General features: G+C 41.8%; 2 protein-coding genes across 4 annotated transcripts in view; one reads left to right on the top strand and one right to left on the bottom strand.

The window, feature by feature from the left end:
* BIVM (basic, immunoglobulin-like variable motif containing) overlaps nt 1–17,279 on the bottom strand; it is a 47,012-nt gene that overhangs the window by 18,524 nt on the left and 11,209 nt on the right. The window lies entirely within an intron of this gene.
* The window catches only part of POGLUT2 (protein O-glucosyltransferase 2), a 28,065-nt gene that overhangs the window by 251 nt on the left and 10,535 nt on the right, over nt 1–17,279 (top strand). The window contains exons 1-6 of one of the 2 annotated variants that reach the window (XM_058184710.1): nt 338–992; nt 5,354–5,559; nt 8,068–8,273; nt 8,963–9,040; nt 14,848–15,020; nt 15,873–16,110. In XM_058184710.1, coding sequence (XP_058040693.1) covers nt 811–992; nt 5,354–5,559; nt 8,068–8,273; nt 8,963–9,040; nt 14,848–15,020; nt 15,873–16,110 — 1,083 coding nt within the window. In that variant the 5' untranslated portion in view covers nt 338–810. Of the gene's footprint in view, nt 1–337; nt 993–5,353; nt 5,560–8,067; nt 8,274–8,962; nt 9,041–14,847; nt 15,021–15,872; nt 16,111–17,279 lie in introns of those variants that run through there. The other variant, XM_058184711.1, reaches the window with a different exon arrangement.

The raw sequence follows: 17,279 nt of genomic DNA, 5'->3' as shown, positions 1-17,279 counted from the left end.
TAGTCTTTTATAAGCTCTTGCAAATATGCTTTTAATTTAAAACGCAAATTACATCCAGCTTGTGGGGCCATGTGTCTCTGCCCTTGTGATTTTATATACTTTAGGTAATAAACTAAATCAACATGATATTCTCTTAACATCTCTTACAGTGCTGACAACTGGGAGCTTTTAAGCAGTAAGATGCTTTTTTGGCATATTTAAAATGTTGGTGTTTTTTTTAAAATCTGATTTTCCTACATTCCGTCAGTTTTGTTACATTCCATCAGTTTTTCTGCCTATAAACTGTTCCAGATTTCCGGATGCCATTGGACTACAATTCCCAGCATTACTGATGAACCTGGGAAGTGGCTCCCATGTGATTTTTCATTCGGAAGAAGTTTTTTTGGACCAATGATGCTATTCCTTTCCCTTCTCCACCCCTTTGGGCTTGGCAGTAATTGTAAGATGTTACTGAAGAAAAAAGAGTGAAAGGCTGCACAGACAAAAAACAAAGGAATTGGGATACAGCTTCTGTTCCTTCCCCCCCACCTCTTTCTCCTGAATTATCCAGAGCAAAACCAGACATTCACTTTTAGATTTTTAAAAAAAGTTGAAATGATTGGATAGGAATCTTTCAAAGGACGCTTGGAAGGATTGGAGTGTGCATTTAAGAAAGCCTCAGAAAATGATGTGTGACTGAGGAAATACTTAGAGAGAACCACATAGTGCATACTTCGGCTCACTTTTATCTAACAAAGCAATACGCCTGGCTCCCCCGCTCCTCCGCCTGGCATTTGGTTTGCTTTGTTTCTTAAAAAGGAAATCCTGTAAATGTTTAGCATTTGGTTGACTTCCTTTTTAGCTCTGGGCACAATCTCTGTAGTATGTGAATCACTTCATGGAACCCAGCTAAGTCCGGAAAGAAGTTTACTATGGGGACCTGGACTGAGAGCAGGAGTTGTTCTTCCTGCTCGGTATTTTTATATCCAGGCTGTGGACACTGAAGGGGAAAGGTAAGCACAGTTTCTTTAGATAACAGCTTTTTAAATTATGGGGAGATATAGGAAAGTGTCTGTAAAATAATTCAGGGTAAATATGATTCCACCTGTGAGTGACAATGTGGGTAGGACTTTTTTTGTAGTTCAGCAATTATATATCTGTTTACTTTACTCCAGCTTCTGTGTTCGTATAGTTACCTAAACTCATATGCAGGTAGTCCTCGATTTGTGACCACAGTTAAGGCCAAATTTTCTGTTGTTAAGTGAGACATTTGTTAAGTGAGTTTTGCTCCATTTTACAGCCTTTATTGCCATTTTACAACCTTTCTTTCTTGCATTGAGTGAGTCACTGCAGTTGATAAGTTAGTAACCCAGTTGTTAAGTGAATCTGGCTTTCCCATTGACTTTGCTTGTCAGAAGGTTGCAAAAGGTGATCACATGACCCTGCAACAGTCAGAAGTATGAACCAGTTGCTTAGCAACTGAATTTTGATCACATGATCATGGGGGTGCTGCAAAAATTGTAACTGTGAAAACCAGTCATAGGTCATGGTTTTTTCAGTGCTGTTGTAACTGTGAACGGTCACTAAATGATCTGTTCTATGTCGAGGACAACCTGTAGTACCTAAATGCAAGGAATGAGATGATCCTGATAGGTGTCCTAAATACCAGCTCTAACTGGACCCACCCCCATCTTTTCTTTGCCTCCTGAGTCCCAGCTGATTGGAAGAAAATGGGGATTTTGCAGTAACCTTTCCCTGGAGTGGGGTGGGAATGGAGATTTTACAGTATCCTTCCCCTGCCACGCCCACCAAGCCATCCCCATAGAACCGGTAGTAAAAAAAATTGAATCCCACCACTGCATATATCCCCGTATGGAAGACCAATTCCAAAGGTGAGCTGCTATAGTTTCATTAGACTGCATAATTTTGCATTCATGTGTGTGGGTGCATGCATGCATCTATTAAAACTACAGAACCTCTTTTGTTATATTTTCTTTAAATTGGCAATTTTGTAGCTTCACAGATGTGTGTTAGATTTCATGATGCTTTCAACAGCTCCAAAACTTTGAGAAAATATTTAAAATTCTTATTATTTCTGGTCTCTATCCTAAATGTAGATAATTTAAATAAATTTTAGTTACTTAATTGTTAGAAACATTGCTGTTTTTGATCATTTAACAGTTGTAAGTGTTGGGAATATAATCTTATACAAACAACTGTCTTTCTAGAGCATCCCAATTTTATATGTGGTTTGAATACTAATTTTTTTTAAATCAGATACAGAAGGGAATTTTTTATATGAAATTATGGGTGAGAAAAACTTTTCAGGGAAAAAAACAATGCATTGCTGAAACTAGAACTAGAATTTTTTATTGGCCAAGTGTGATTGGACACACAAGGAATTTGTCTTTGGTGAATATGCTCTCAGTGTATATAAAAAGACAAGATATATTCATCAAAAATCATAAGGTACAACAGTTAATGATAGTCATAGGGTACAAATAAGCAATCAAATCGTACTAGGAAACAATCAGTATAAATTGTAAGGATATGGCAACAAAGTTACAATCATAAGTGGGAGGAGATCGGTGATAGGAATGATGAGAAGATTAATAGTAATAGTAATGCAGACTTAGTGAATAGTTTGACAGTGTTGAGGGAATTATTTGTTTAGCAGAGTGATGGCGTTACTGTTCTTGTGTCTAATAGTTCTGGTGTGCAGTGCTCTGTAGCGTCGATTTGAGGGTAGGAGTTGAAACAATTTATGTCCAGGATGTGAGTGGTCTGTAAATATTTTCACAGCCCTCTTTTTGATTCGTGCAGTATACAGGTCCTCAATGGAAGGCAGGTTGGTAGTAATTGTTTTTTCTGCAGTATTAATTATCCTCTGAAGTCTGTGCTGTCTTGTTGGGTTGCAGAACCAAACCAGTCAGTTATAGAGGTACAGATGACAGACTCAATAATTCGTCTGTAGAAACAATGTAGTTTAGCATTGTAGTTGATACTGGAACTCTTCTATGTTCTCCTGGATCTATAAAGATAGATGCAGCTTCTGAAATGTACTTCCTGAAGTTATGAAATTCTTGATTCTGGGGCTTTAAAGGGTTAAGTTGATGAAAGAAAAGGCCTACACATTATCATGATGGTGGTATGCATTCATTCAGTTTCATAAACAGTTTGTTTCTGAATACAGGTAGTCTTTGACTTATGACCACAATTGAGCCCAAATTTTCTGTTGTTAAGTGAGACATTTGTTAAGTGGGTTTTGCCTCATTTTATGACTTATCTCATCCCAGTTGTTAAGTGAATCACTGCAGTTGATAAGTTAGTAACCTGGTTCTTAAGTGAATCTGGCTTCCCCATCACCTTTTGTTCTGTCCCCCCCACTTCAGTCACGTGAACTGACTCAATTAGCCAGCAATTTAATCCACGGCAGCTATCAGCTCTGGCAGCAGACCAGCGAACGTCTGCCAAGGTTTTCTTTATCTTCTGTGATGCCGGCGTCACAGAAGCTCGTTACCAGAGCAACCAGGAAGTCAGGAACAAACAGCAATCCAGGCCAAATGCTCAGTCAAATAGTTCAGCTCAAGTTTTCTCCAGTCAGTTTGTTTTGTCCGTCATGAAGTAGTAGAGCAGCCCCTCCTGCTTTTATACCCTTCGTGACTCAGCATTCTCTAGGCCTGCCCCACTCCTTCTTTTGTTGTTCCCGCCTCTCTTGTCTATGAAACCTGGGATCTAACCAGGACTGATTGTCCACAGCTGGGTCTGGAAGTGTTGCCTGGGCAGGAGGACATACAGGAGACAGAGGCCTCGTCACCTCCTCCACCTGGCCTGCCTCTGGCTCCTGGAGCTGAGCCAGAGAGGCCGGCCCTGCAAAGGGGAGCCCTGACGGCCCTTCCCCCTCACTCTCTGAGTCACTTTCTGGCAGGGGGTCAGGCCCGGGAGGGGGGGGCTGGAGCCACAACACCTTTGCTTGTTAGAAGGTCACGAAAGGTGATCACATAATTCCGGGACACGCCAAAGATCATAAATTTGAACCAGTTGCCAAGCATCTGAATTTTGATCACTTGCTACAAAGATCGTAATTATGAAAACACTGTCATAAGTCACATTTTTCAGTGCTGTTGTAACTTTGAACGTTCATTAAGTGAATTGTTGTAAGTTGAGAACTACTTGTATTAGATCTTGGAAACAACGGCAACTTTTTGAGATATCAAGAACAATAACATTCTGGGGTTTTCCTTGAAACAACAAAACCAGGCATATTCCCAAGGCCTAATATGAAACCATGCAATTGTACACCATAGTTAGGAATCCTATTCCTCACATGACTTATATAGCTGTTTGGATTTATGTGTAGCATTTTGTGTCATAATGATATTATTCAGTATGCCAATGAGCAATATGAAATGAATATCCATTTTATATAGGAAGGAAAGCATCTTAGATTATCCTCAAAAAATTATTTGATGATCTATTTTCATTTGTATTATTCAGGCCTGGATCCAACAGTGAAAATAATTTTAGACTATGGATTTAATCTCTTTATAGAGGGTTTAGGCTTACAGGAGCTTTAGAGCTGTGTTTGTCCACCTGGGTGCCTACCAACGTGTGGATTTCAAAACTTACAATTGCCCAGGTGACATGGCTCTTGCTAAAAAAAATAGTAATTGAGGTCCACATATCTGGATTTTGTTATGTTTGTGAAACAATAATCTCTCTGCTTATTCTACAGTTTTGTTTTGTTTTTTAAAACTGGAATGTTAAAAATATCCTCATTTATTGCCATTACACTTTCATCCTGCTTATAAATTATATCATATTATCTATGGTGGTATAAAGTCTACATTGATTTCTATATCAGAAATGTAGCCCCAGGATATCACTTCCTGAATTGGGATCTGAGGAAATAATTAAAAAAGATTATCAGGAAGTTCAACAACAAAGTCAGATTGCTAATTTATTAGTCTTTTCTTGCAATGTTCAACTTAAGTGGCTTCAGGGCTCTTGAAGTCTCTATTAACGTGGGTTATCAGTGACATTCTGAGGCAGGATTAGCTTGATGAGCAGTTAATATAGAAGAGAATTCCTTGAATATTTTTTAAAAAGAAGTTTTATAGATAATGTGATGCATTTTAATATGGTAGATTAACCATCTCTAGCCTGGAATCTTCCGGATGGTTAAGACTAGATCTTCCACCATTTCTAGCTACCATGGAAACCGCATCAAAAAGTTGTCTGAAAGGAAAAGAGTATATCAGGCTCATTCTTTGGTAAGAATTCTGAAATATTTTCATGTGTGGAAATGAACTTATAAAAAAACCTAGATTCCCCCCACCCCCCAATAATTGTCTTATTTTTATCCCTTGGATAGATTTACCACCTCCCCTGGAGAAAAAACATTTCAGGTAAAGATCACAGCACCTGAGGAGCAATTTACAAGAGTGGGCGTGCAAATATTGGACAGGAAAGATGGTTCCTTCATCGTTAGATACAGAATGTATGCAAGCTACAAAAACCTGAGAATTGAAGTTTGGGCAAAAAACAAACAGGTTGCTGAATCTCCATATATTTTAAAAGGTACAGAAATGGTGCTATACTAGCTTGAAACCAAATTATTTTTAAAAATGCAATCTTCAGTCCAAGGATGTACAAATGTCCTGCAGTCCAGTTAGTCTTGTTTAGAATCAATACTTTCTTTTAATCTTCCTTTTCCCCTACCGATTTCTATTCTAAGAGAGGATGAGATTGAATCTACATCTTGAGAGGTGTTGAAAATGCAGAAGTATTAATTTTTATGAATGAACAAAGAAAAGAACAGAAAGGAATATAGGTAGTCTTCAACTTACTACTGGTCACTTAGTGACTGTTTGAAATTTCAGTGGATCTCCCAAAAGGTTCTTACAAGATGGTTTTAAATCTCCCTGCTGCAGTTACATGATCACATTTCAGGAGATCAGTAATTAGTCTGCATTTATGGCTGTTGGTAATATTTTGTGGTCATATGACCATGATTTATGTTTCTGCCAATTTACTATGGAATGGGAACAACTCATCACAGCCAGTTCAATGCAGGACAACTCGCCATGGTCAATTTTCCATGGGACAACTTGTTGTGGGACAATTCAACAATTCAGTTTAATTATTTAAAATAATTTAAAAAATAATTTAATTTTTGTCATTTGTATTTCATTTTCCCTCTCCTTTGGCATCCTTTCTTATGATTCTATTCTGCTATTTCTTCGATATTAGTGTAACTCTTGTCCCATGGCAAGTTGTCCCATGGTGAATTGGACATGGCGAGTTGTCCTATAATGCGTTGGCTGTGGCAAGTCAGCGGTAGCCCATTGGCTGTGGCAAGTTGGCCATGGCGAGACCTACCTACAATGTATTTCAATCTAATGTTAAAAAATACAGCCCCAAATTTTGCAAGATAGCCAAATCTTGGAGATTTTGGAATTTCCGTATGAAATGTTGTACGCTTAGGGCAAGAATGCCAAAATCTGGTTAGATTTGGTAATCTCCTGGGTTTTTGGCCACTTATTCTCTTAGTGCCTCTCCCAAGGATGACCTGTTCTGTTGCATTGGACAATAAGCTTGGAACTATTTACAATATTGTACACTGTGAATATGAAAAATCTAGCCACATAATTGAAATAAAGTGAATAAAATAATGGCAATATAAGATATAGTAATGCCTGAGATCAACCAGTGTTGGCAAAATTCCTAGCTCTCTATATTTCTGTTTCTCGTTATTTTGATGAGCTATAGCAAGTTATATTTTTAGGCACCTGGCAAAGATGTTGACCAATCATTGCTTGCAATGCAGAAGAATAATTGAATAAATAAATAGGCAGCTGCGCCACTATCTAGATAGAGCTTATTTTTTGTCTCATTTCAGGACAAAAAGTCTAAATTAATTTGCATGGAGATTACTTTAGAACTGTTAATGTATTTCATACTAAAAGTTTCTCAGCCAAGGGAAAAATGTTGAAACTCAAATAGTGGTAAGGCTTAAGATTAAGTACAGGTAATCCTTGACTTATGACATAAATTGAGCCCAAAATTTCTGTTGTTAAATGAGAAACTTGTTAAATGAATTTTGCCCCATTTTACGACCTTTCCTGCCACAGTTGTTAAGAGAATCACGGCAGTTGATAAATTAGTAACCCGGTTGTTAAGTGAATCGGGCTTCCACATTGACTTTGCTTGTCAAAAAGTCGCAAAAGGGAATCATGTAACCCCGGGACACAGCAACCATCAAATATGAACTGGTGGCCAAGCATCTGGATTTTGATCACAGGATTACGGGGATGCTGCAAAGGTTGTAACTGTGAAAAATGGCTGTAAGTCACATTTTTCAGTGCCGTGGTAACTGTGAGCAATCACTAAGTCTGAGATTGCGAACCTATGGAACTTATAGCCATATCGGTGGGCACGCAAGCTCAGCTCCGACGTGCATGCATATGCTGACCAGCTGATTTTTGGGCCTTCTGGGTCCACCAGAAGCAGGGAAACCGACTGTTTCCTGCCTCTGGAGGGCCTCGCGGGGGGGTGGGGGGAAGGCCCATCTTTTGCTCTCCCTAGCCTCCAAAGCCTTTCTAGGAGTCTGGGGAGGGCGAAAACAAGCCTTCCGGTCCCACCAGAAGTTAGCAAACAGGCTGTTTTCAGCCTCCAAAGGGCCTCTGTGGGGGTGGGAAAGGCTGTTTTCCCCCTCCTCAGGCTCCTAGAGAGGCTCTAGAGAGCAAAAACCGGGCCTACTGTGCCATCGCGTGCCAGGAGCATGAGGGGGTTGCATGTTAATGCACGGGGGCAGGGTGCATAGAATTATGGGTGTGGGCACACTTGCGTGCCCCCCTCCACTCCTGGCACGCGATGGCAAAAAGGTTAGCCATCACTGCACTAAGTGAACTGTTGTTAGTCAAGGACTACCTGTAGATTGAGGCCAGATGTAGGAGGCCAAAGAAAACACAATCAGGTCTTTGCTTGAATAGTTTGCTTAATCACAGAAGCCACACATCTGTTCAGAAAGGAGAATCATCAAGACAAAATGCATGATGTAACTTAAAGCAACTGTATTGTGCACAGGACCGGTTTACCATGAAAACTGTGACTGCCCTGAGGAAGATGGGAGTGCTTGGCTGGAGGTGATGAACTGTCCTCAAACAATTGAGCAGATTCAAAGGGATTTGGCACATTTTTCCGCCGTCGATCCAGATAAAATTGCCAAAGAAATTCCACAACGGTTTGGACAGAGGCAAAGTTTGTGCCATTATACCATAAAAGACAACAAGGTACACCCTGTGCTATAGTACCACAAATGACAATTTACTGTCCTGCAAGTAAATGTCTTAAAAGAAGAAGCCCAAGGAGTGAGGGGAAAGTAGTTTGTCTGGATTCAAGCAAGTTGGGAGATGAACAGGATGCAAAGTCAATTCTACCTCTGTACTTAGAGATTTTGCACTTAGATAGTTACTCTTATACCTCTCTACCATCAGTTTCTGCAACACTTAGTTATCTGATATAATGGCCATCGCTATAGCTTGCGACAATAAATACCAAGAAATTATGGAGCTCATGCAATATATTGGCCATGAACTGAAGAACCTTTCTAAGTTAAAGGCATTATAATAAGAATAATAGAAGTTACTTAAACTTCCCAGGAATATGGAACTAGTTTTATTCCTTGATGAGTGGATCCTTTCTAATCCTAGGGAGCAGCTTGACAATATCTAGCACCCCAGCTACCATAGTCATTCTTGCTGGGGATGATAAGAACTATGCTCCATGCCTATTGTAAAAAGTACCAATTTGGTAAGGATAAACAATAATTCTAATAAAGAGTTTCACGATCCAAAGTTACAGAAAGTGAAACCTACACGTTTCTTTGTTTTGGGGGAGTAAGAGAATGGAAATAAGCCTAATATTGTTTTGGAAAAGAAATAAAAAAGATCCCTAATTTGTGATTCTTGAATTACTTTAGATTTATATAAAGACCCATGGTGAGCATGTTGGCTTCAGAATTTTCATGGATGCTATTTTGCTTTCTTTGACAAGAAAAGTGAGTATATGCTTTAACTATGCTATAAATCACTTTATTTTTAGTTTTTATGTAATATTTAGTACAGTGGTGAAATCTGAACCGGTTTACTACTAGTTCTCTGGCTGCGCATTTTATTTATTATTTATTTATTATTTAAATTTGTATACCGCCCTTCTCCCGAAGGACTCAGGGTGGTTCACAGCCAAGTAAAAACACACAATACACTATAAATACAATTAAAATACAATTAAAAAACTTATTAAATTGGCCACAATTAAAATTTGGAGCTAAAACCCATTTAAAAACCCATAACTTAAAAAACTAACCCAGTCCAGCGCAGATAAATAAGTAAGTTTTAAGCTCGCGGCGAAAGGTTCGGAGGTCCGGAAGTTGACGAAGTCCTGGGGGGAGTTCGTTCCAGAGGGCGGGAGCCCCCACAGAGAAGGCCCTTCCCCTGGGTGTCGCCAGACGACACTGTCGCGCCGACGGCACCCTGAGGAGTCCCTCTCTGTGAGAGCGCACGGGTCGGTGAGAGGTATTCGGTAGCAGCAGGCGGTCCCGTAAGTAACCCGGCCCTATGCCATGGAGCGCTTTAAAGACGTTCACCAACACCTTGAAGCGCACCCGGAAGGCCACAGGTAGCCAGTGCAGCCTGCGCAGGATAGGTGTCACTCGGGAGCCACGAGGGGCTCCCTCTATCACCCGCGCAGCTGCATTCTGGACTAACTGCAGCCTCCGGATGCCCCTCAAGGGGAGCCCCATGTAGAGAGCATTGCAGTAGTCCAGACGAGACGTCACAAGGGCGTGAGTGACTGTGCACAAGGCATCCCGGTCTAGAAAGGGGCGCAACTGGCGCACCAGGCGAACCTGGTGGAAAGCTCTCCTGGAGACGGCCGTCAAATGGTCTTCAAAAGACAGCCGTTCATCCAGGAGAACGCCCAAATTGCGCACCCTCTCCATCGGGGCCAATGACTCGCTCCCGACAGTCAGCCGCGGACTCAGCTGACTGTACCGGGATGCCGGCATCCACAGCCACTCCGTCTTGGAGGGATTGAGCTTGAGCCTGTTTCTCCCCATCCAGACCCATACGGCTTCCAAACACCGGGACAGCACTTGATAGCTTCATTGGGGTGGCCCGTGGAAAAGTACAGCTGGGTGTCATCAGCGTACAGCTGGTACCTCACACGAAGCCACTGATGATCTCACCCAGCGGCTTCATATAGATGTTGAACAGAAGGCGAGAGAATCGACCCCGCGGCACCCCACAAGTGAGGCGCCGGGTCGACCTCTGCCCCCGTCAACACCGTCTGCGACCGGTCGGAGAGATAGGAGGAGAACCACCGATAAACGGTGCCTCCCACTCCCAATCCTCCAACCGCGCAGCAGGATACCATGGTCGATGGTATCAAAAGCCGCTGAGAGGTCTAATAGGACCAGGGCAGAGGAATAACCTCATCCCTGGCCCTCCAGAGATCATCCACCAACGCGACCAAAGCCGTCTCAGTGCTGTAACCGGTCGAAGCCGGACTGGAACGGGTCCAGATAGACAGTTTCCTCCAGGTGCAGGGGAAACTGATATGCCACCATACTCTCTACAACCTTCGCATGAGCGGGTTGGAGACCGGACGATAATTACCTAAAACAGCCGGGTCCAGGAAGGCTTCTTGAGGAGGGCCTCACCACCGCCTCTTTCAAGGCGGCCGGAAAGACTCCTCCAACAAGGAAGCACTCGTAATCCCTGGAGCCAGCCTCGTGTCACCTCCTGAGTGGCCAGCACCAGCCAGGAGGGGCACGGGTCCAGTAAACACGTGGTGGCTTCAATCTACCCAGCAACCTGTCCATGTCCTCGGGAGTCACAGGGTCAAACTCATCCCAAACAACATCACCAAGACCGCCCTCAGATACCCGCCTGAATCGCCACAATTTTGGTCCAGGCCGTCCCTAAGCTGAACGATTTTATCGTATAGATAACCGTTAAACTCCTCAGCACGTCCCTGCATCCCGCTCCCCCTGGTGAAGGAGGGAGCGGGTCACCTGGAACAGGGCAGCTGGGCGGGTATCTGGCGACGCAATGGGGGGGGAGGCGTAGGAGCGCCTCGCTTCCCTCAGTGCCACTAGGTAGGTCCTAGTATAGGATCTAACTAGTGTCCGATCAGCCTCTGAACGGCTGGACCTCCAGGAACTCTCTAGGCGTCTTCTCCGGCGTTTCATCCCCCTCAGCTCCTCGGAGAACCAAGGAGCCGGTTGGGATCTGCGCCGGGTCAGAGGCCGCAAAGGCACGACACGGTCTAAAGCCCCAGCCGCAGCCCCTTCCCCGGCTGCAGCTAGTTCCTCTGCCCTGCCCTGGGCCAGACCCTCAGGAAGTGGCCCAAGCTCCGTCCGAAACCTCTCTGGGTCCATCAGGCGCCTGGGACGGTACCAACGTAATGGTTCCGTCTCCCTGCGGTGTTGGGTAGCGGTCAGAAAGTCCAGGCGAAGGAGAGAGTGATCTGACCATGACAAAGGTTCAATGACTATTTCCTTTAAGTCCAGATCTCTCAACCACTGACCAGAGACAAAAATCAGGTCCAGTGTGCCTCCCCCGATGTGAGTGGGGCCATCCACTACTTGAGTCAGGTCCAAGGCCGTCATGGAGGCCAAGAACTCCCGAGCTACCGTCGATGACGAGCCGGCAGATGGCAAGTTAAAGTCCCCCATGACTAAAAGTCTGGGGGTCTCCACTGCCACCCCGGCAAGCACCTCCAGGAGCTCGGGCAGGGCAGCTGTCACGCAGCAAGGAGCCAGGTACGCGACCAGCAAGCCCATCTGACATCTATGACCCCATCTCACAAAGAGGGATTCACACCCGGCAATCTGAGGTACAGTGGTCTCCCTCGGCTCTAGACTCTCTTTAATAGCAACCGCCACCCCTCCACCCCTACCCATGTGCATGCACATGTGCAGTGCGCACCACGTACCAAATGCAAGGTGCGCGCACGTGCGCAGTGCAAGCCAAAAGGAGGCATGGGGTAAGTAGAACAGCGCGCGGGGAGGGGGTGATCAGCTGTGGCGCGCGATCATTTTTTTTATTTTTAATAAAAATAAAATAGGTTGTAATAGGTTGTAAAAAATGCTTTTAAAAGTAAAAAAAGAGGCTCTGACAATCACGTGGCTCAGCTGTAATCATCAGAGTCTTTTTTTTTTACCTTTTAAAAGCATTTTTTAAAAGAGCTGGCAAGCAGGTGACCAGGCGATTGGGTGGCCATGGGCGGGAGTGGGGCAGGGATTTTTGCTACTGGTTCTCCGAACCACCCGCCGCCATCACTCCCAGATCGAGTGATTCGGTCCGAACCGGGAGCATTTCACCCCTGCTTTAGTATCAAATACTTGTCATACACTTGCAGAATGAGGCTTTCTATTTCCTAAGTCTTCAAAGTCCACTTAAAAGTTGCCTAAAGATGTATTCTCCCCAAAGCCCATGACTGAATGGCTGACAATGAAAGATGCTGCCTTGATAATCTTCAGGTGTATTGTAGCAGCAGGACACTAAATGGGCATATTTAGATGGTACAAAATAACCACTAGCCAATTCGTTCTGCTTTTCTCAGCCCACACCTCACCCCAGTTCTGAAAAAGATGTCCTTTTCCCTGTTACCAAAGGAATAATTTTGGTAGCTGTTTATGGGCCCACCACATTGAGTTATCCATTGTTATCCAAATGATCAATGTTGACTTGATGGGAATAAGTTCTACGCTTCTTTATCTAAGGAAATAAAAGCTGTGTATGTGTGAACTCATTCCCTTTCAGTGGACACATATTGAAGAACAGCATATTATTTTGGTGGTTTGGAGCTTTTCCTCAGTCCTCTGGAAGGAACTGGGAATTTTTGGAAGTTTGCACAAGTGGGATTTTTTGGAAGTTCGCCCATTATGTGAATGGCAATTTGCATAATGATCTTAAAATTGTAGCTGTATCAGGGGTGCTATTCAGCAGGTTCTGACAGATTCTGGAGAACCGGTAGCGGAAATTTTGAGCAGTTCGGAGAATTGGCAAATATCACCTCTGGCTGGCCCCAGAGTGAGGTGGGAATGGAGATTTTGCAATATCCTTCCCCCAGGAGTGGGGAGGGAATGGAGATTTTGCAGTGTCCATCCCCTGCCACGCCCAACAAGCCATGCCCAACAAGCCACGTCCACAGAACCGGTAGTAAAAAAATTTGAATTCCACCACTGAGCTGTATGTTCCGGCAATGCTAGACTGTCTACACAGTTCCTGCTGGGTTATGACTAGGGGTTTTGGATCTCACCATTGAAAGAAGAATACAGGATTTCTAAAATATTTGTAAGTAACAGACTAGTAACGGAGCCAAACTACTACTACACATAGAGAGAGAAGTTCTCTTAGGATGGGCTCCAGCACAAGTCCAAAAACTTGTTTCCTGTCTGAGGCAGCTTTGAAGGACTTTACAAATTTGAAATGAAGCATTCCACTTGACTTTAGGAAACCTATTTAAAAATCTTTGAAATGTTGATGCATAGTTGCTGAAAATGATAGACTGGAACTATAGACCACTAGGTGGCATTGTACTCATAAATTGTTTGGCTTTGAATTAAGTATTCTGGTGGTTGTTAAAGAGATAGTAAATAATGTCTTAATAATTTTTCCCCCTGACAAAAACAGTTGAGGAAATGCAGATTTGGCAAATGCATTGATTTAAGAAAGTCACCATTTTCGTTCAGCTATAAAGTTGAGAATAATAATACTGGCCTACATTGCAGTATTATCCTAAGAGTTCCAATTGAAGAGAAATATGTAGATCAAACTTGAACGTGAGGTTCTTGGTGCTCTCTGAACACGTACTTGCACAAATGTTATGTAATGAAATGTTTACAAGCAAGCAACCAAATTTAGAAAGCACCAAAGTTTCCACTATTCTAAGTGTAATTTACACACAGCATTTAAGTAAATATCATGTACTGTAAATAAATTAAGTAAATACCATTAAGTATTTATTATTTATTTATTAAGTAAATAAATTAAGTAAATAAATTTATTAAGTAAATAAATTTATTAAGTAAATAAATATTATTTATTAAGTAAATAAATTAAGTAAATACCATGTACTGATTACTGATTACATGTACTGATTACTGATTACAAATGCAACTTTTTGATGTTGTTTTTTGGCAAATAAATAAAAATGTATGCCAGAATGTATGTAGGGGGCTGGCTTGAATGGAATTTTAAACTCAAATTTTTAGTAATTTTAATGGGGTTTTTGGTTTTATGGTAAATTTCTTAAATTTTTCAGGCTCATTTAATAAGTTTTTAACTGATTTTAACTTTGTATATTGCATATTGTTCTTTGTTGGTTTTATTCTGCCTGTACACCGCCCTGAGTCCTTCGGGAGAAGGGCGGTATAAAAATTAAATAAATATAAATATAATAAAATATAAATATAGAAAATTATAGAAGGTCAGTGAAGCTCAGGAATTCCAACATTACATAATATTTATTTGCTAATCATCTATGCTAATCATCTTTCATACAGAAAACGTATCTGCTATTTAATGTTCCAGTTATGTTCTCTTAAATGTTGTTTAACGGCTAGAATCCACTCAGAAATCAAGTATATAGTAAAAGGCAGCTTCTCTGAGTCACCTTACAAGAGAGATGGATGGCATAAAAATTTAATAAAATTAAAAAGTCGTATTAATCATATTTAAGGAGGTGGTAACCTTCCAAGAATCTTTTGATTGCCATCAGGAGAAACTGAATAAGCAAACCATAAGTAAATAATAATAAATATTAATATACAAATAATTTTTTTTTATTGTGTCTTAGGTGAAAATGCCAGATGTAGAGTTTTTTGTGAATTTGGGAGATTGGCCATTGGAAAAAAGGAAATCTTCCCAGGATATCCAACCCATATTCTCCTGGTGTGGATCCAATGATTCTAAAGATATTGTAATGCCAACTTACGACCTGACAGATTCTGTGTTAGAAACAATGGGGCGGTAAGAATGTGTCTATTGTTTATAGGAAATTATTAAAATTATTATTAGCTGAGCAGGATTGATTTCTATTGTAATCTATGTCTACAGAGTTTATTTCACACATTTAAATTATTCTACTATTAAGTTTTTAATTGTTCTACTATTAAATTGTTCTACTATTAGGGGCTGGGAAGTGGCTCACCAGGCTAATGCAGCCTGTTATTAACACACAGCTGCCTGCAGTTACAATTATTGCAGGCTCGAGTCCCACCAGGCCCAAGGTTGACTCAGCCTTCCATCCTTTATAAGGTAGGTAAAATGAGGACCCAGATTGTTGGGGGGGCAATAAGTTGACTTTGTATATAAATATACAAATAGGATGAGACTATTGCCTTACACAATGTAAACCGTCCTGAGTCTTCGGAGAAGAGCGGGATATAAATTCAAATTAAAAAAAAAAAGTCTCTCCTTGAGGTGTCATCCAGTCTTTGGCATTTCTTCTTTAGTCCAGAGTTCCCCAATTATTTTGACTTTACAGACCAACTAGGGGATGGTCCTGGGTGCATGTGGCGGGTAAGCACTCATGAATACGGTCGTGAATGGGGATACCTGTGCGCATGTGGTCGCCCACTGCTCAGGCAAGTGAGGATGTGCGTATGCAGTCGCCCACCACTTCTACAGCCCGGTTCTGAAAGGCTCAAGGCCTTGTAGTGGGCTATAGCCTAGCAGCTGAGGACTCCTATCAGTAATAAGCATGTAAGGATGGGAAAAGCTGTTAATGGCAAAACCTTCCTTCTGAGTGTAAGATCTTCTTGAAACTTCAGCTCAGAACTCCATTTCTTACGAATGTTTTCTCCTTTTTTCCTCCCTAAGAGTCAGCCTGGATATGATGTCTGTTCAAGCAAATACTGGGCCACCATGGGAAGAGAAAAACACCACAGCAATCTGGAGGGGTCGTGACAGTCGAAAAGAGAGGCTTGAACTTGTGAAAATGAGCCGAAAGTTCCCAGAAATCATCGATGCGGCCTTTACAAATTTCTTCTTTTTCAAGCATGATGAAAACCTCTACGGCCCAATTGTGAAACATATTTCTTTTTTTGATTTTTTCAAGGTGCATCCATCTATCTATCTATCTATCTATCTATCTATCTATCTATCTATCTATCTATCTATCTATCTATCTATCTATCTACCTACCTACCTACCTACCTACCTACCTACCTACCTACCTATATTTCATTTTGGCAGAATGTATTGCAAAAATATATTGGAATAAAGTAAAATATTGCAAGTCTCCTAGTTCTCATATTCTCAGGACTGAGAAGGCTTCTGGAATGGATAGGATATATTTTTTTAATCCCCTATTTCTTTTCCCCCAACCCCATCTTGTCAAATAAGTGGAATCAGCAGTATCCATGGTTGCTGAAATACCTTTTACCAATTTAGTTAAGAGTGTGACTGTCTGGAGTTTTATTCTTCTACAACAGGGGTCTCCAACCTTGGCAACTTTAAGACTTGTGGACGTCAACTCCCAGAATTCCTCAGCCAGCTTTGCTGGTTGAGGAACTCTGGGAGTTGACGTCCACAAGTCTTAAAGTTGCCAAGGTTGGAGACCCCTGCTGTACAATCCATCTGTTCTGCAAAGTGATTAAAAAGAGAAAATACAATATGTCAGCAACACCCATAGTCTTTTGGTTGTCCTGCTTTGGGGACCTCTGCTGGTTGTATCCTTAGGAACACCATTCTCTTAAGGAAGATAACAATCAAAGTTATTATCTACGTTTGCAACTTGTTTAAACTGCATCTGAACAAACAGTGCTGTTAAATAGCTAATTTAAATCAATAAACGCCATACGGGCAATAACAATTGAGGTACATTACCCATATCAGAGAAATAGTGTTATAACCAGCTCAGAATATATGACAGTTGAATCTCTAAAGGTTCGGGGTTTCTCCCTTTCAAATATCCTGCAGAAATTTCTGGCAGAGGTCGGTATTTAGAAGGTAAGTTTAGATTGGGATTATAATTCACATGGGGCCAGTCACTCTCTGAGCCCAGCACAACTCACAGAGTTGTTGTGGGGAAAACAGGAGGCAGTATTAGATATGTTAGCTGCCTTATTTATAAAAGTAAGCATAATGCCGCTTGAGGTGAGGCGCGCTCCAACTTCTTGGCGCCCTGAAAAGGGCCTGAAAACCCAAAGGGGCATCCCACTCTGGAGGGGAGTAGACTAAGAAGATCCCACCTCCACCTTGTAAGTCCTCGACTTAAAACACTTT

Source organism: Ahaetulla prasina, chromosome 5 (genome assembly GCF_028640845.1).
Source record: "Ahaetulla prasina isolate Xishuangbanna chromosome 5, ASM2864084v1, whole genome shotgun sequence".
Lineage (NCBI taxonomy): Eukaryota > Metazoa > Chordata > Lepidosauria > Squamata > Colubridae > Ahaetulla > Ahaetulla prasina.
Note: the sequence above shows the minus strand (reverse complement) of the source record. Positions and strands in the feature narration are given on the sequence as shown.